The 16,643-nt window shown below is 40.6% G+C and overlaps 1 protein-coding gene across 3 annotated transcripts in view; it reads left to right on the top strand.

Moving 5' to 3' along the window:
- The window catches only part of pcsk5b (proprotein convertase subtilisin/kexin type 5b), a 337,923-nt gene that overhangs the window by 147,346 nt on the left and 173,934 nt on the right, over nucleotides 1-16,643 (top strand). For all 3 annotated transcript variants that reach the window (XM_078214531.1, XM_078214532.1, XM_078214533.1), the window contains exons 9-10: nucleotides 917-1,017; nucleotides 13,569-13,672. In XM_078214531.1, coding sequence (XP_078070657.1) covers nucleotides 917-1,017; nucleotides 13,569-13,672 — 205 coding nt within the window. The remainder of the gene's footprint in view (nucleotides 1-916; nucleotides 1,018-13,568; nucleotides 13,673-16,643) is intronic.

Genomic DNA, 16,643 nt, shown 5'->3' with positions numbered 1-16,643 from the left:
ATTAAAACAGCACCTTATTTTTAATATTTACTAATACAAATATAAATTTCTTAAAACTACCTTTGTTTTCCTAACAATTTGTCATAAGCTTATGAAACAAAAGGTTCAGAAAGATTACCTGCAGGGCTTGGATCGTGATATCCAGTCAAGTCAAAGTATTATCCAATGAGTTAAACAATGCCCTACATTGACTTTTGTTTCTGACACTTGAAATTTGCGATTTTTATTTTCTTTCTATTCAACATATTTGTTTCATTTTATTCCTTTGTTCTCCCTTGATGTACACAAGCAATTCTCCATTTTAATACCACTAGAAAAGTTGCTTCTGTTTGTCAATTTCTACTTAATGGCAAAAATAATTCCACACTGTGGTTCCTTCTTTCTTATGCCCTCTCCCTATAGGAACCACGTTGTTACCAACAAAATTGAGGAGAGGGAGCGTGTATTGAAATTCATAGAATACCTTTTTAGGTACTGTGGTGGACCTCAGTTGTGCCTTTGTCCTATATGGACCACCGTTGTGTGTGTTTGTCATACCTGGACACATCCCCTTCCAGTTTGGTTCCTCCCCTCAGCACCTAGTATAAAGGTGGCTGTCTCCTCCCCCTTGTTCAGTCCAGGTCGGTTAATTGTTGGGATCTGCTCCTGATTCTGTTGTGAATAAAAGCCTACACTTATATTGGCATATCGGTAGTCTTTCGCCTTATTGATAGCGCATCAGGTACAATGCTTGGCCACCCATAATTATGCATCATCTTTTAATTGGCAACGTTACGTTTGACTGTGCCAAAAAAGCCAAGTTTGTAGAGGTCACAACTGGATCAGAATTGTTATTATTTAAATTGCAACACTTGTAGCTTTTTAAACAGGGACTTGTTTCTTTCCAAAATAAATTATTTTGGACAATTTGTTTCAGATCACAACTGACCTCAGGCAGCGATGTACAGACAGTCACACAGGAACCTCTGCTTCAGCACCGATGGCCGCTGGGATTATTGCACTGGCACTGGAAGCAAAGTAAGCTCCAATTCATTTCAAGAGGGCCTCCTGTTAAATGGTTCCTCTGTACACTTAATAAAAACTGACAAGCTCAACTGAATTAACTTAATTGGATAAATTTTAGACACCTATGTCTTAATCATTTTCACAAGGCAATTTTTGTCATGTCTAAAATATTTTCAAGTTACTGCATTTATCTTACAAACTGTTTGCTAAATGGAATTGGCTGAGCGCATGGACATTCTTGATTGAATTGAAAGGCAACTCCACCCAAAAATAATCCATTGCTGAAGAAGAACTCCAAAAGAGGCATGATTTCACAATTATTTATTTTTTTAATGTTAAAGAACATTACAAGGAAGCTGGTGTGTACGTTAATGATGGTTTTTGCTTCAGTGTATTGTGCTTTTACCAGGCAGGACCTGTTTAGTTTATTTGTTCAACCAGGCACCTGGCCAATCTAACAGGTAAATGGGGCCAAATTTCCTAAATAAACGCATACAGCTAGTTAATTTTCACACAATTCACTGAAAGATGCTGCCTTCAAAAGGCATTAGATCTATCATGTCTAATTCACCGTTTTCTTTTTCAAAAAGATTGTTTGAAGTTTATTTAAAATGTCTTATGAAAGATTTTCCACATGAGGTACCAGGGTCATCCTGGGATTTGGCAGTATAGGAACTATGATGGATTGTTTGAATGCTTTCTTTGACCTGGGTTGTCATGCACTTTGAATTGGGGAAAATGCTGATTTAATCACTGCCTGAACTGTGACTGGCACACGAGAAAAGTAAATGTGTTCTGAGATAGACTATTGGCAGCTGAATTGTTTGTGCATGCATCCAGTACAGATTATGTAACCTTTGTAATATCAACTTAATTTATGCAGACATGCCTTTCAGAATCCAAAAGATCATAGTGGTGACATCACCTTTCCCAGATGAAATATAATCTTAATGATTCTCTTGTGTTGCTTGGCCAGTCTTTTAAATCTCTACTCCTTTTTCACTCCACCATTTCTTTTAACTATTTGTTTCTAAAGTTGCTTGTTTTTTTTTTTGATCCTCTGCATGACAACTTAACCATTACAAGTAACCCATTGCCAGCTGATTTCATTGAAGAACAAATGCTTTCATTTGATTTAATAAAGCTAATATTATCCCTCCTACTCCCAGAGGACTCTAATATTTGCAGAATTGTGTCTGTTTTTCTGTCTATAATCGTAGAATCATAAAAATGTACAGCATGGAAGGAAGCCATTCAGCCCATCGTGTCATTGCTGCCTGACAAGTAGCTATCCTATTTTACAACTCTTGGTCCATAGCCTTGCAAGTTACTGCACTTGAATTACATATCCAAATATTTTTAAATGTAATGAATGTTTCTGCCACCCTTTTGGGCACAACCCTGCCGGTGAAGAAATGTCACCTTGAGTCACATCAAAACTCTTACCCTAAATCTATAGCCAGTATTATTGACCCCTGGGCCAAGGAGAATAGGGCCTTCCTATCCACTCTATTTAAACCACTAATAATTTTATACACTTCAATTGAGTCTCCATTCAGCTTCCTCTGTTCTAAAGAAAACAACAGCCGATTCAATCTTTCTTCATTAACTAAAATTCTCCAGTTCAGGTAACATCCTTGTAATTCTCGCCTGTGCCCTCTCTACTGTAATCATATCTCTCCTATAGTTTGGTGATGAGAACTGCACACAGTTCTCCAGCTGTGCCCCAACTGGTATTTTATACAGTTCCAGCATAACCTCCTTGCTATTTTATTCAGTGCCTCGACTCATAAAGGCAAGTATCCCATATACATTCTTGGCCATCTGATGTCCCACGTTCAGGGATCTGCGGATATGCACTTAAAGCTTCCACTATACTTCTCAGTGTCCTATTATTTATTGTATATTCCCTTGCCTTGTTAGCCTTCCCCCAAATGCACTACTCCTACCTGAGGCACACGCCATTGCATTCATATTCACATACCACCATGCAATAGTTCATTATGCCTGCTTGATGGTGCAGTCAAATGCTTTCTATTTTATTTTAAACTTAAAAAATAAGATTTCGAAACCCAGCTGCCTGTATTTAACAGGTGCAACAACAGCCCAGCAGTCAAGATTTTAGCACCAGAATTGCAGCTCAAAGAGATCAGCTTAGTCAATAAGATGGAGGCTGAGGTACAGACACTGATGTATCAAAGAGGGGGAAGTTACCTGGAGACTTTGTTCCAGTAAGCAGTCACATCCTTTAGAATAGATTGTCTGAATTAATTAGTGGTCAGGGACAGGAAGGTGTGACTGCAAGCGAAGCAGGTAAGGGAATTGAGAAAGTACAAGTGAGGGTTCCAGCCATTGCAATTGTCCAACAGGTATGAGGTTTGTGCATCCTGTACAGGCGAGAGTGGCACCTGCAAGATGGATGCATGAACTGACCACAACAGAGTGCAACATTCAACTGAGGGGAGTTAATAAGAATGTAGTGGTAATAGGTGATAGTATAATCAGGGAGGTAAACATGGTTTTCTGCCAATAAAAACCAAAGTCCAGAAATTTGTGCTGTCTGCCTGATGCCAGGATTTGAGACATTTACTCGGGTCTGGTGAGTAACCTGAAATAAGTAACCTGAGCATTCTGTGCCATGGTGAAAGTTTGGATCTGCTGCCAGTATTGATGCTTACCTGTTTGTTATTGAGTATCTTTCAAATACATTCTACTTATGGGAATGTAAACATGCCTAATTATAAATCAAATAGGTCCACAACATAGGGGTAGTGACGTTGACATTTCTGAGACTTTGAGAAGAAGGCTGAATCAAATTGCTTTCTTTGAAAAGATCACAAAGGCTTTAATGTTTCAATCTTTACATCAGAGTTCTAGCAATAAAAAGGTACAAGATTTAAAAATTTAACACAGACAAAAATGTACATTATTATCATGAACTGAAGTCCTCTGATTTGACAGCTTATGGTGAGTATCTTAGAGTATTATGTTGGCAATCCACCATTAGTTAGCAATGAACCTTGCAGACAAGAGATTCAACCTATTCGTTCTTAAGATCTTTGGCGGTCTAGCCAAGGAAATGGGCTAGATTGAGTTTCTAGTCTATGATTAGAGAGAAAATATCTTTTAATATTTTTATGCAATGGGCATTGAAAAACAGATACAACATAGTTACGACATTTTACTGTTGAGTTATCTATCTTGTGTGTGAGTAAAATCACATGGTTCAAAGCCAGTGCTTCTGTCTGAGAAAAGCACCCAGTTCACCTTTCAAAGGGAGGAATAGAATTTGTTGCAAGTGATATATGACAGTGGCAGTTGCAAAAAGAAAAAGAAAAATCCTGGATCTGATTATAGTTGACCTAAATATTGTAGTATCAGTATTGCAGGGTCACATCCCTTGCCCTAACTAAACCCTGGACTCAAACCACATAAGCTGCCTCAACCCCGTGCAACACAAGGTTGTCACCAGGGTATGTACTGACTTTGCAAAATATGCATGTAAATGTATTCTTTTCAATATTTCCTTAGTATGCACATACATATTTTACATGTGAATGTATCCTTAATTATAAAATGGCTTCAAAAATAGGCGTCAACATACATACATTTGATGTGCCATTCATTCAAAAATGTATCTTCTTCAAAACTCATTTTATGGGTTTAATGTTAAATGTTTTCTTAGTTTTAGTAACAATGGTCACTCTGGTAAAGGCAAAAGAACTTGCATTTGTACAGTGCCTTTCATGACCTCAGAATGGCCCCAAGCGCAACCACTCAGTTACTTATGAGGTGTCATCACTCATGTAATTTAAAGAACGCCGCAGCCAATTTGCAAACTGTAGCGATTACAGAACTGAGATAAATGCATTATTAAACCGTTTTAGTAGTATTGTCTGAGGGATAAATATTGGACAGGACACCAGGACAATTACCCCAGTACTGGACTAACATTGTCGGTGTACATTATGTGCTTATGTCCTGAAGTGCCAGTGTACCTTATGTCCCCTACAATATGACAGTGCTTATCATGATATGAGCAAGATATTGAAGGAAGTGAGAATGGAAATTGCAGGGGGGCTAGCCATAATCTTTCAGTCGTCTTCAGATTCTGGTGAGTAGCCAGAGGATTGGAGAATTGCAAATGTTACACCTTGTTTAAAAAAGTTGTAAGAATAGCTCCAGCAATTGCAGACCCAGTTTAACACCAGTGGTGGGAAAGCTTCTAGAAACAATCATTCGGGATAAAATTAGTGGTCACATGGAAAATGTGGGTTGATTAGGAAGATCCAGCATGGACTTCTAAAGGAGAAATTGTATTTAACTAGATGGTATTTTTTTGAAAAGGCAACAAGGAGGGTTGATGAAGGTAATGCCATTAACATTGGACAGTGCCACACAACAGACCTGTGACAGAGGTTGTAGCTCATGGAATAAAAGGGACAGTAGCAACATGGATACAAAATTAACTGAATAATAGAAAGCAGAGTGTAATGGTCAATTACTATTTTTCAGACTGGTGGAAGATTTGTAGTGATGTTCCCCAGGAGTCGATATTGGTACTCCTGCTTTTCCTGGTGTATATTAATGATCTAGATCTTAGTGTTCAGGGAAAATTTCAAAGTTTGAAGATGACACAAAACTCACAACTATCGTCAACTGTGGGAGGACAATGTAGGATTTCAAAAGGGCGTAGACAAGTTGGTGGAGTGGGCAGATAAATGGCAGCTGAAGTTCAATGTGGAAAAGTGTGAGGTGATGCATTTTGATGGGAAGAACATGGAGAGACAATATTAGAAAAGAGGTAAAAGTCTTAAAGGGATGCAGGAACAGAGGGGCATAAATAATTGAAGATGGCAGGACAGGTGGAGCGAGCAGCTAACAGAGCATACCGTATCCTGGGTTTCAATAATAGAGTAAGAAGTCTCACAACACCAGGTTAAAGTCCAACAGGTTTATTTGGTAGCAAATACCATAAGCTTTCGGAGCAATGCTCCTTCGTCAGATGGAGTGGTCTCTGTTCTCAAACAGGGCACAGACACAGAAATCAAATTACAGAATACTGATTAGAATGCAAATCTCTACAGCCAGCCAGGTCTTAAATGCACAGACAATGTGGGTGGAGGGAGCATTCAACACAGGTTAAAGAGATGTGTATTGTCTCCAGACAGTACAGCTTGTGAAATTGTGCAAGTCCAGGAGTCCAGCTGTGGGGGTTACTGATAATGTGACATAAATCCAACATCCCGGTTTAGACCGTCCTCATGTGTGCGAAACTTGGCTATCAGTTTCTGATAGCCAAGTTTCGCACACATGAGGACGGTCTAAACCGGGATGTTGGATTTATGTCACATTATCAGTAACCCCCACAGCTTGACTCCTGGACTTGCACAACTTCACAAGCTGTACTGTCTGGAGACAATACACATCTCTTTAACCTGTGTTGAATGCTCCCTCCACCCACATTGTCTGTGCATTTAAGACCTGGCTGGCTGTAGAGATTTGCATTCTAATCAGTATTCTGTAATTTGATTTCTGTGTCTGTGCTCTGTTTGAGAACAGAGACCACTCCATCTGACGAAGGAGCATTGCTCCGAAAGCTTATGGTATTTGCTACCAAATAAACCTGTTGGACTTTAACCTGGTGTTGTGAGACTTCTTACTGTGCTTACCCCAGTCCAACGCCGGCATCTCCACATCATGACTTTCATTAATAGAGGCATAGGATAGAGGAACAAGAAGTTATGATGAATTTATACAAGATAGTAGTTAGACTTCAATGGAGGTATTGTGTACAGTTCTGGATGCCACACTATAGAAAGAATGTGAATGCATTGGAGAGAGTGCAGAAGAGGTTTACAAGAATGGTTCCAAGGATGAGAAACTTCAGTTATGAGGATAGATTTATATTGTAAAATAAAAAGGAGTACATTTGATCCAATTGTGTTATCACAACCCTACAACTTCAGATATCTTATCAGATGTAGGGCAGACTGGATGATAGGAACTGGAGTATTTTTTTGCCCGACATTTCACCATTTCCTTTGCATCAAGTAGAAGTGTTTCAGTGCTGTCACCCTGTCCCCACTAGGCTACAGCTTAATGAGCTCGCCAATAACCTCAACATGCCCATTTCATGAAGTGGACGACTTTACTTCTGAATGTTCCCTATTCTTACCCATCTTCAGGAAAGTCATCAGAGTCTGAAACAGAGATGATAAGCCAGCATGCAGGCCAGTGGCGCTATTCATTTGGCGCTCCATCTCCAGTCTGTCCCAACTCAGGATGGGATAAGCCAACCCTTGGAATCCAGCTTTTATTCCAAGCTGCAGTCTTCCAAGGCCGATTTATCCTTCCAAGGTGTGCTGTTTACAATACCATGGGACACTGCTAGTCTTACCCTGCCAGTTGGAGTACCTGCCTATTATTCTTACTCTGTCTCCTGCGACTCAGTCATTTTCTTAACCAAGTCAATCATTTGCCTTTCAATTCCATGAGCCTAACTTTAGTTGGCAGTCTGTAACAAAGGGAACTTTACCAAATGCTATCTGCACACAAATAACATCCAAAGGCATTCCCTTTTCAAAAAATTCAATCTGGTTTGTCAGACATGACTTACTCTTTACAAATACATGCTAGCTTTTTCTGATCAGCTGAACATTTTCAGATTCAGTCACCTAATCCTTAATTATAAACTCCAGTAATTTCCTCACATCAGATGCGAGGCTTACTGGTATATAATTCTCTGATTTCCTCCCTCACCTTTCTTAAATAAGAGTGACATGCTCCATTATTCACTCTAAAGGAAGGCTTTCCAATTTGTGAAGACATTGGAACATTCTAGATAGGGTATCTGCAAAAGGGGTGAAAACCACCTAGTCCCAGGGATTTGTCGCTTTGTAGTGCCATTTTTTTTTTGTTTTGCTTACATTAATTTTGGTGAGTCTCTGTCCCTGGTCCGTTATTAGTTTCCTTAGAATGTTCGGCCTGCAGGTTTCTTTCTCAACTATAGATAGGGGCATAAAATATTGGTTAGTGAGTGCGGTCATTGAATATTTTTAAGGCAGCAGTAGGTAAATTTTTGTTAGGCCAGGGAATCAAAGGTTTTAAGAGATAGATGGGAATGTAGAACTTGAAACACAAATAGATCAGCCATAATCTTATCAAATGGTGGAGGGGCCGAGTAGCTTACTTCTCCTATTTCATTTGTTTGTATGTATGTCTAGCATTTCCTTACTTTCATTGACTATCGCTATTACCTATTTTCATGGGGTCCACTGCTCCTGCCCCCACCTCACTAATACAATTGTGCTTTTTAGTGCTGATTTCGCTTTCTGATGTATCCCATGCCATTTGCCCATGTGGCGTAAGTTTATTTATTAGTCACAAGAAGGCTTACATTAACATTGCAATGAAGTTACTGTGAAAATCCCCTAGTTGCCACACTCTGGCATCTGTTCGGGTACACTGAATTTAGCATGCCCAATGCAACTAACTAGCATGTCTTTTGGACTGTGGGAGGAAACTGGAGCACCCGGAGGAAACCCACGCAGACACGCGGAGAACGTGCGGACTCCGCACAGACAGTGACCCAAACTAGGAATCGAACCCGGGTCCCTGGTGCTGTGAGGCAGCAGTGCTAACCACTGTGCCACCCCACCTTGAGCACATTAAATCATAAGAAATAGGAGCAAGGGACCTTTGAGCCATCAAGCCTGCTTTCCCATTCAATAGGATCACAAAAGATCTGATTGTGGTCTTGATAACAGCTTCTTTCCTGTTCCCAATAACCCTTGACTTAACTGTCAGTCAAAAATCTGTTTGACTCAGCCCTGAATATGTTCAGTGACTTAGCCTCCACTTCTGTTTGACGAAGGGACAGATTAATGACCCTTTCAGACAAGAAATTCTTCCTCATCACTGTCTTAAAGACCCCTTATCTTTAAACAATGCCCCCCTAGTTTTGATAACTTAATAGTCTCTATGGAACACATCCTGTTGTAAACCTAACAGACTCTGGCTTTTCTACCTCAGTTTTTATAGTCCTCAAACAAAACATGACCTCTTTATAAGGCAGAATGCCTGATTCCCAAGACATGTTATGAGAGTGGAATGTGTGCATATTGTGCATAGCAAAAAAAGATGCACTGAGTAGGAGGTTGAAAGCTCTGATTCAGCTTTCATCTCTTGCTGATGTCCTTAAAAGTTTAAACCTACTTTACAGGCACTGAGGCATCGTAAGTGGATGACCAACTATCCTGGATTGTATGGGACCATCCCATAATTGAGGGCTACGTGCTGTGTCCCAACGTCTTAGAGACCTGGTCACCCTCTGTCCTGTATTTCTGAAGCAGATGGCGCAGGGGATGGAGGAAAATAAGGATTTAGTCCATTTATATCTGACAATGGGAGGAGGTGCCTACATAAAGAGTCATTCAATAAATTGGAGTTAAATATGTTGCATAATGAAAGATAAAGCTTGTACCTGTTGCGCACTGCAATAAGAATTTACAATCCCTTTGGCAGTATCATGGGTGGATGCTCGGTCCAAAAGATAAGAAAACAAGTTGTGAGGAGTTACTGGGGTTGAGGAAGTTCTGTCTGTCATTATCACCAGAAACACTCATTGAGGATATTTTTCTGGCCCAAACTATCTCCAAGGACCAGGGAAAGATTTTCCCAATGCTCCAAATGGGATTTAGCCAGTGTTTTATAAAAGTTCAGCACAACCTTTTTGCATTTGGCTCAATTTCTAATGTCAAGAATCCAATTTGCCTTTTTCAACAACTACTTCAACTTGTCCCACCATCCTCAAAGGTTTCTGCATGTGACATCACTTCATTCTTCTTTTCCAGTTTGTTGTGACTTGTCTGTTGCGGTAGGCAATATTTATTCAACTTTGAAACTCAGAATCATTGGAATCATCAGGCCTCCTCAGGCCTGCTGGTGTAATCAATAAGTTCATAGAAATCATAGAAACCCTACAGTGCAGAAGGAGGCCATTCGGCCCATCGAGTCTGCACCGACCACAATCCCACCCAAGCCCTACCCCCACATATTTACCCGCTAATCCCTCTAACCTACGCATCTCAGGGCCAATTTTTAACCTGGCCAATCAACCTACCCCGCACATCTTTGGACTGTGGGAGGAAACCGGAGCACCCGGAGGAAACCCACGCAGACACGAGGAGAATGTGCAAACTCCACACAGACAGTGACCCGAGACGGGAATCGAACCCGGGACCTTGGAGCTGTGAAGCAGCAGTGCTAACCACTGTGCTACCGTGCCGTGAATTACAGATGTCCATGCATGCTGCACATTGGAGTAGAGTTGAATCAGATTTCACAGACTAGCTAGAAAGAGGATTGCAGGTTGCAAGATAACAAGTTAACTTTATTAAGTTCTTAAACTTAATGCTTGTGCAACAATAGCCAAGGCCCTGGGCACTTGCATTTGGCACTTCTAAGTTTGGATCTTGGGTAAAATGTGTGTACCTTCCTGTGTGCACATTGCATTGTTTAAACTGCTCTCCTCATCCAGATGGCAGAATCATTGACTCAGATTTTCATAGGTCCACAATTCTATTAAAAGATGAAGGGGCCTGTTTAGGTCATGCATTGGGGGAACCTGCACTCAGATGCTGCTCTCTCTGAACAGAGCTATAGATGCAGCAAATGTAGAAGTGCATCATAAGAAGATAGTGGCTCATAAAAATGGGATCAGTGCAAGCAATGGCGACATTCAAAATCTTGACATTTTACAGGATGGCTGAGTTCCTTCATGCAGAACTTGACCTTTATATTCCAGCTGTGTCCTAGGAAACCGCTTTCCTCCTAGAGGCTGTGATTTGACCCATTTAGTAATGACTCTTGCTCTTGTAAAATTACATTTTACAATGCAGCTGGTCCCATCTAAAGCTGGAAAGACAAAAGCCCCCTACCTAGTATGTTTTTTTTAAACAGATCTATTTGTTTACTCTAATTCAGCATGTCCACTTGTGTTCCTTAGCAACCATTGCTGCAATTTCCTTATTACAGCCATCAGGAAGAATAGCAAAAAAGGTAGTCTTGAAGCTAGTGAATGTGGCACAATGATTTGAAACCAAATGTGCTCTGGTTCGTATTAGTAATCAAGTTCAGCTAAATGTTTAATAATTGTGTAATTCAACTTAAATTGCTCATATTAAAATGAGCTTGCTAATGCATGACGGTAGCATGATTAGATTGGATCAATTAGCATTGATGACATCCACAAATTAGTCCTTTTGAGTTTCCTGCTGTTACTCTGCCACATTCAAAATTCAGAAAATTTTGCATCCTTCCATTTAAAGTTAACTTGTTATCTTGCAACCTGCAATCCTCTTTCTAGCTAGTCTGTGAAATCTGATTCAACTCTACTCCAATATGCAGCATGCATGGACATCTGTAATTCAAAACTAGTCAGTTTGAGTAACTCGTGTGTCCGATTGTGGATGCATTTATCACTTTTCAAATATAACACTAATCTGCTTTATGGTTGACATACAAAGCCGAATTATCTCCGAGATTCTCAGATGACGTATTTTTGATTCCTTCATCCAGATCTGCTAGAATTACAACAGAGTCAGTCTGTAGAGGGCTACAGTTACATGGTTTCAAATATTTCTGCCGTATTGATTTGAGGTTAAAATACTTTTGCTTGTGGGTAATATTGGATCAGTCAGCTCCAGTATAAAGGTACAGAGAATTGAAGATTCCAGTTTAGAATTAAAGTGTCGTGGGGTAATAGATCGCAGGGGCATATTGCATTCACTATTTAGTGGCAAAAGTATGAGCAAAGCCAAGTGTGTTCACCTTTCGATTTGACTTGTTTCAAGCTCCCTATCTATAAACTTGGTTGTGAAGATTGTCTTATAGTTGTGTGATTCTTTATCTATGATGTCACAAATTATATAGTTCACTCAGTGGATTTAAACTTTTGACCTAAAACGGTCAGATATCACAAGGTAAATTGTTCATGGGTATTGGAATATGGAACAAAGGTACATGGAATTAAGATACAGATCAGCTATGATCTAGTTGAACTCTGGAACAGGCTCAAAGGGCTGGATGTCCCATTAGTTCAATGTCAATTGCCCATTTCTTTAGAAATTTGTTCCAAATTAATTTAAGTGTTATTTAATTTTGGTTGTTCTGGTTTGAGTCCTTCCCTTTCCTCCAACCAACCAACCTGCTAACACCCAAGTTCCTCCTCTACTGGTTTGTTATCAATTACATTATGTCATAACTGATTTTGTTCAGGTTTTTCATACATATGTGCATTGAGCCACTGTAAATTCCCTTTCCCCTTTTGCTCTGCTCCTGAAAATAATGTCTTCCTGATGAACTACAATTCCCTGGTATTCAAAGTGGCTATTACTTATATACAAGTCTAAACTGGCTATCAACCACAGGGTGAACAAGCTTAATCCTATTACTGCAGTGCAGTTCCAGTCGGGCTCATTGGATAATGATCATTAGCAGGAACACTGGATGACTGAGACCAATTGTAGCATTCCTCTTGTCTCCAAATCAGATCAAGTATCTCCACACAGACGAAGCATTGAATCATTCAGCTTCCGTTCTCACATACTGGGGGTAGGGATTCAATGATTTTCTTTTAAAAGAAGACTTGCAGCTTTAAAGCCAGAGTTGGTGCTCCTAATCAGGGAGTAGAAACTTCCATCAGCATTCCCAGTGTTGAAATGTGCAGTTATGTATGTTAAGGATAAGGCTCAACTATGAATGGCACTGCCTCCACAGTTGATTAGTCTGTTAATACTTGCCTTCCAACCTCACATATCGAGTAGTTATTTGGGTAAAATATCCCCCAAGACCCATACCGAATAAGAGAACACCTTCACAGAAGAAGATGGGGATCAGGAGTGATATACGACAAGGGCAGCTTGTTGAGATCAACAAGTGGTGGTGACAGTGGGACAACCAACAATGAACCAACCAAACTCTTAAGTACTTTGTGCTGGTCAGTGATGAATGTGACTATGATGTACAACCCTAGATGGACTTCATAATGTCGATCAATGATCAATGGCTCACTGCACACAAAACAAAAAAATGCCATTCCGTACACTTTTCTTATTAATCGACAGCCTTGCCCTTGCCCTTTTTAAGAGGAATTTAACATGGCAATGATTAATTGCTAATAGCCAGCAACAAAGCCCTTGAGACCAATTGTGGGCCATTTCCTTCCCAATTAAATTTAAAGCATCCGATGCAGGAGTCAATTAAATTGAGATTAGAAAGTAGTAATGGAAGCAACAGGGGGAAAAAAAGAGGCCTAATGCTGGTCTAGCTAGTGATGCGCACACCCTGTGAAAGAATAACAAAAGGTTATTTATTAGTGTTCCTGAGGTTATTTTGTGCATGTTGCAATTGTAAAGTCGGCTCGTATTAAACTTGAAATTGCAAAAGAATTCAGAGCTGAAATTTATATTGATTTCCACGAGATTTGAATAGTTCGCTTTTAAAAGCTGTGATGAATTTTGAAATGTAAAGATTTAAAATCCAGTTGTCTCTTCCTTCAGCCCTTATCTGAATTGGAGGGATGTGCAGCATATTATTGTAAGGACATCACGCTCTGGACACCTGAATGCTCCAGACTGGAAGACCAATGCTGCTGGATACAGAGGTAAAATTCATAAAAGCAAAAGGCTGAATTTTCTTTCCTTATGAACTCTTTTCAACTATAATAAATTACACTTTTTATCTAAAATGCTGTTTCTTGAACCTTCAAAGATATTAATGTCAGGCTATTTTTGAAGTGCTGTGTGGTGAATCCTCCAAAATGTCTGATAGCTGAACAAAGGTTTATATGTTTATCTTCTCTCATTATTTAAATGAGAATGTTCTAATTAGTGTCGCATAACTAAATTAAATCTTAAACAATTTTTAAATTTAGTTCTTTTCTTCCAAATAAATAATTTGTTGGCGTACAAGAACACAAGAAATAGAAGCAGGATTAAAACACATGGCCCATCCAGCCTGCTCGCCATTCAATACAATTGTGGCTGATTGTGGGCTGCAACTCTATGATACATCCTGCACCCTCTATACTATATGCTGCATTACGTAACTGTGAGTGCAGTAGTTTAGTGGCAACTAAATCTGCCTATATAGAACTGCACTGCACAGATTCTCAGTTCACTGTATGACAGCAACCAGGGACCCAGGTTTGATTCCTGGCTTGGGTCACTGTCATAGAATCATAGAAACCCTACAGTGCAGAAGGAGGCCATTCGGCCCATCGAGTCTGCACCGACCACAATCCCACCTAGGCCCTACCCCCACATGTTTACCCGCTAATCCCTCTAACCTACGCAACTCAGGATTCTAAGGGGCAATTTTTAACCTGGCCAATCAACCTGACCCGCACATCTTTGGACTGTGGGAGGAAACCGGAGCACCCGGAGGAAACCCATGCAGACACGAGGAGAATGTGCAAACTCCACACAGACAGTGACCCGAGCCAGGAATCGAACCGAGGACCCTGGAGCTGTGAAGCAGCAGTGCTAACCACTGTGCTACCGTGCTGCCCACGTCTGTGTGGAGTTTGCACGTTCTCTCCATGTGTGTGTGGGTTTCCTCCAGGTGCTCCGGTTTTCTTCCACAGTCTGAAAGAAGTGCTGATTAGGTGCATTGGCCCTGCTAAATTCTCCCTCGGTGTACCAGAACAGGCGCCAGACTGTGGTGACTAGGGGATTTTCACAATAGCTTCATTGCAATGTTAATGTAAGCCTATTTATGACAAAAATAAATAATAAGGTAAAGGTCACATTGAAATAACACTGAATTGTTTGACCAACGAATTATCAACTGAAGCGCTTTTGATGTGAGCCCTTCCTGCCAACAGTTATTTCAACTTTGAAACTGGACAGTTGAGGTGCAGTTTGGACAAAATCATCAAGTTTGTTGATCAGGTTTGAGTGCTGGTTAAAGAAAAGTATTTCTAGACTTTGCTTGGGAAACTTGATGTTAATCACACAATGTTCAAGAAACAAGGAGCTAACTGTACCTGAATTCAACTAGCCTGCTCACAACTGCTACCCTTGTGGTCTTTCTAGGTGAAACAGCCTGCAAAACATCATGCAAATTTTCAATGTATTAGTTCCGGTCCTGTGGTTAAATTTATGCTCATTCCAAAATGTATTAAAGTTACCCTAGCTAGTTTGGGGATCCATTCAGTACTAGTTCCTGCTAGCACATTGTAGCAGTCAGGTCTTCTGTTCAGATCGCTGTACATATTCAGTGAAAACTAACTATTGGTTAAAGGCTAACTCCTAGTCATTATTAAAACCACCACTTTCCCTCTTACCCACGCAGAATCCACAATGTGTCCTTAAGCTCTGTTTCCTTATGTGCAAAGGACGCAGACTTGGATGGATAAGATGAACCATCTGGCCATTCTGTGCCATATCTGGTTGGTGCGCATAATAGAACATAGAACATAGAACATTACAGCGCAGAACAGGCCCTTCGGCCCACGATGTTGCACCGACCAGTTTAAAAAAAAAAACTGTGACCCTCCAACCTAAACCAATTTCTTTTCGTCCATGAACCTATCTACGGATCTCTTAAACGCCCCCAAACTAGGCGCATTTACTACTGATGCTGGCAGGGCATTCCAATCCCTCACCACCCTCTGGGTAAAGAACCTACCCCTGACATCGGTTCTATAACTACCCCCCCTCAATTTAAAGCCATGCCCCCTCGTGCTGGATTTCTCCATCAGAGGAAAAAGGCTATCACTATCCACCCTATCTAAACCTCTAATCATCTTATATGTTTCAATAAGATCCCCTCTTAGCCGCCGCCTTTCCAGCGAAAACAATCCCAAATCCCTCAGCCTCTCCTCATAGGATCTCCCCTCCATACCAGGCAACATCCTGGTAAACCTCCTCTGCACCCTCTCCAAAGCCTCCACATCCTTCCTGTAATGTGGGGACCAGAACTGCACACAGTACTCCAAGTGCGGCCGCACCAGAGTTGTGTACAGTTGCAACATAACGCTACGACTCCTAAATTCAATCCCCCTACCAATAAACGCCAAGACACCATATGCCTTCTTAACAACCTTATCTACTTGATTCCCAACTTTCAGGGATCTATGCACACATACACCTAGATCCCTCTGCTCCTCCACACTATTCAAAGTCCTCCCGTTAGCCCTATACTCAACACATCTGTTATTCCTACCAAAGTGAATTACCTCACACTTCTCCGCATTAAACTCCATCCGCCACCTCTCGGCCCAACTTTGCAACCTGTCTAAGTCTTCCTGCAAACTACGACACCCTTCCTCACTGTCTACCACACCACCGACTTTGGTGTCATCAGCAAATTTGCTAATCCACCCAACTATACCCTCATCCAGATCATTAATAAATATTACAAACAGCAGTGGCCCCAAAACAGATCCCTGAGGTACACCACTTGTAACCGCACTCCATGATGAATATTTACTATCAACCACCACCCTCTGTTTCCTATCCGCTAGCCAATTCCTGATCCAATTTCCTAGATCACCCCCAATCCCATACATCTGCATTTTCTGCAGAAGCCTACCATGGTGAACCTTATCAAACGCCTTACTAAAATCCATA

This window comes from Mustelus asterias, chromosome 6, assembly GCF_964213995.1.
Source record: "Mustelus asterias chromosome 6, sMusAst1.hap1.1, whole genome shotgun sequence".
Taxonomy (NCBI): Eukaryota; Metazoa; Chordata; class Chondrichthyes; order Carcharhiniformes; family Triakidae; genus Mustelus; species Mustelus asterias.
Note: the sequence above shows the minus strand (reverse complement) of the source record. Positions and strands in the feature narration are given on the sequence as shown.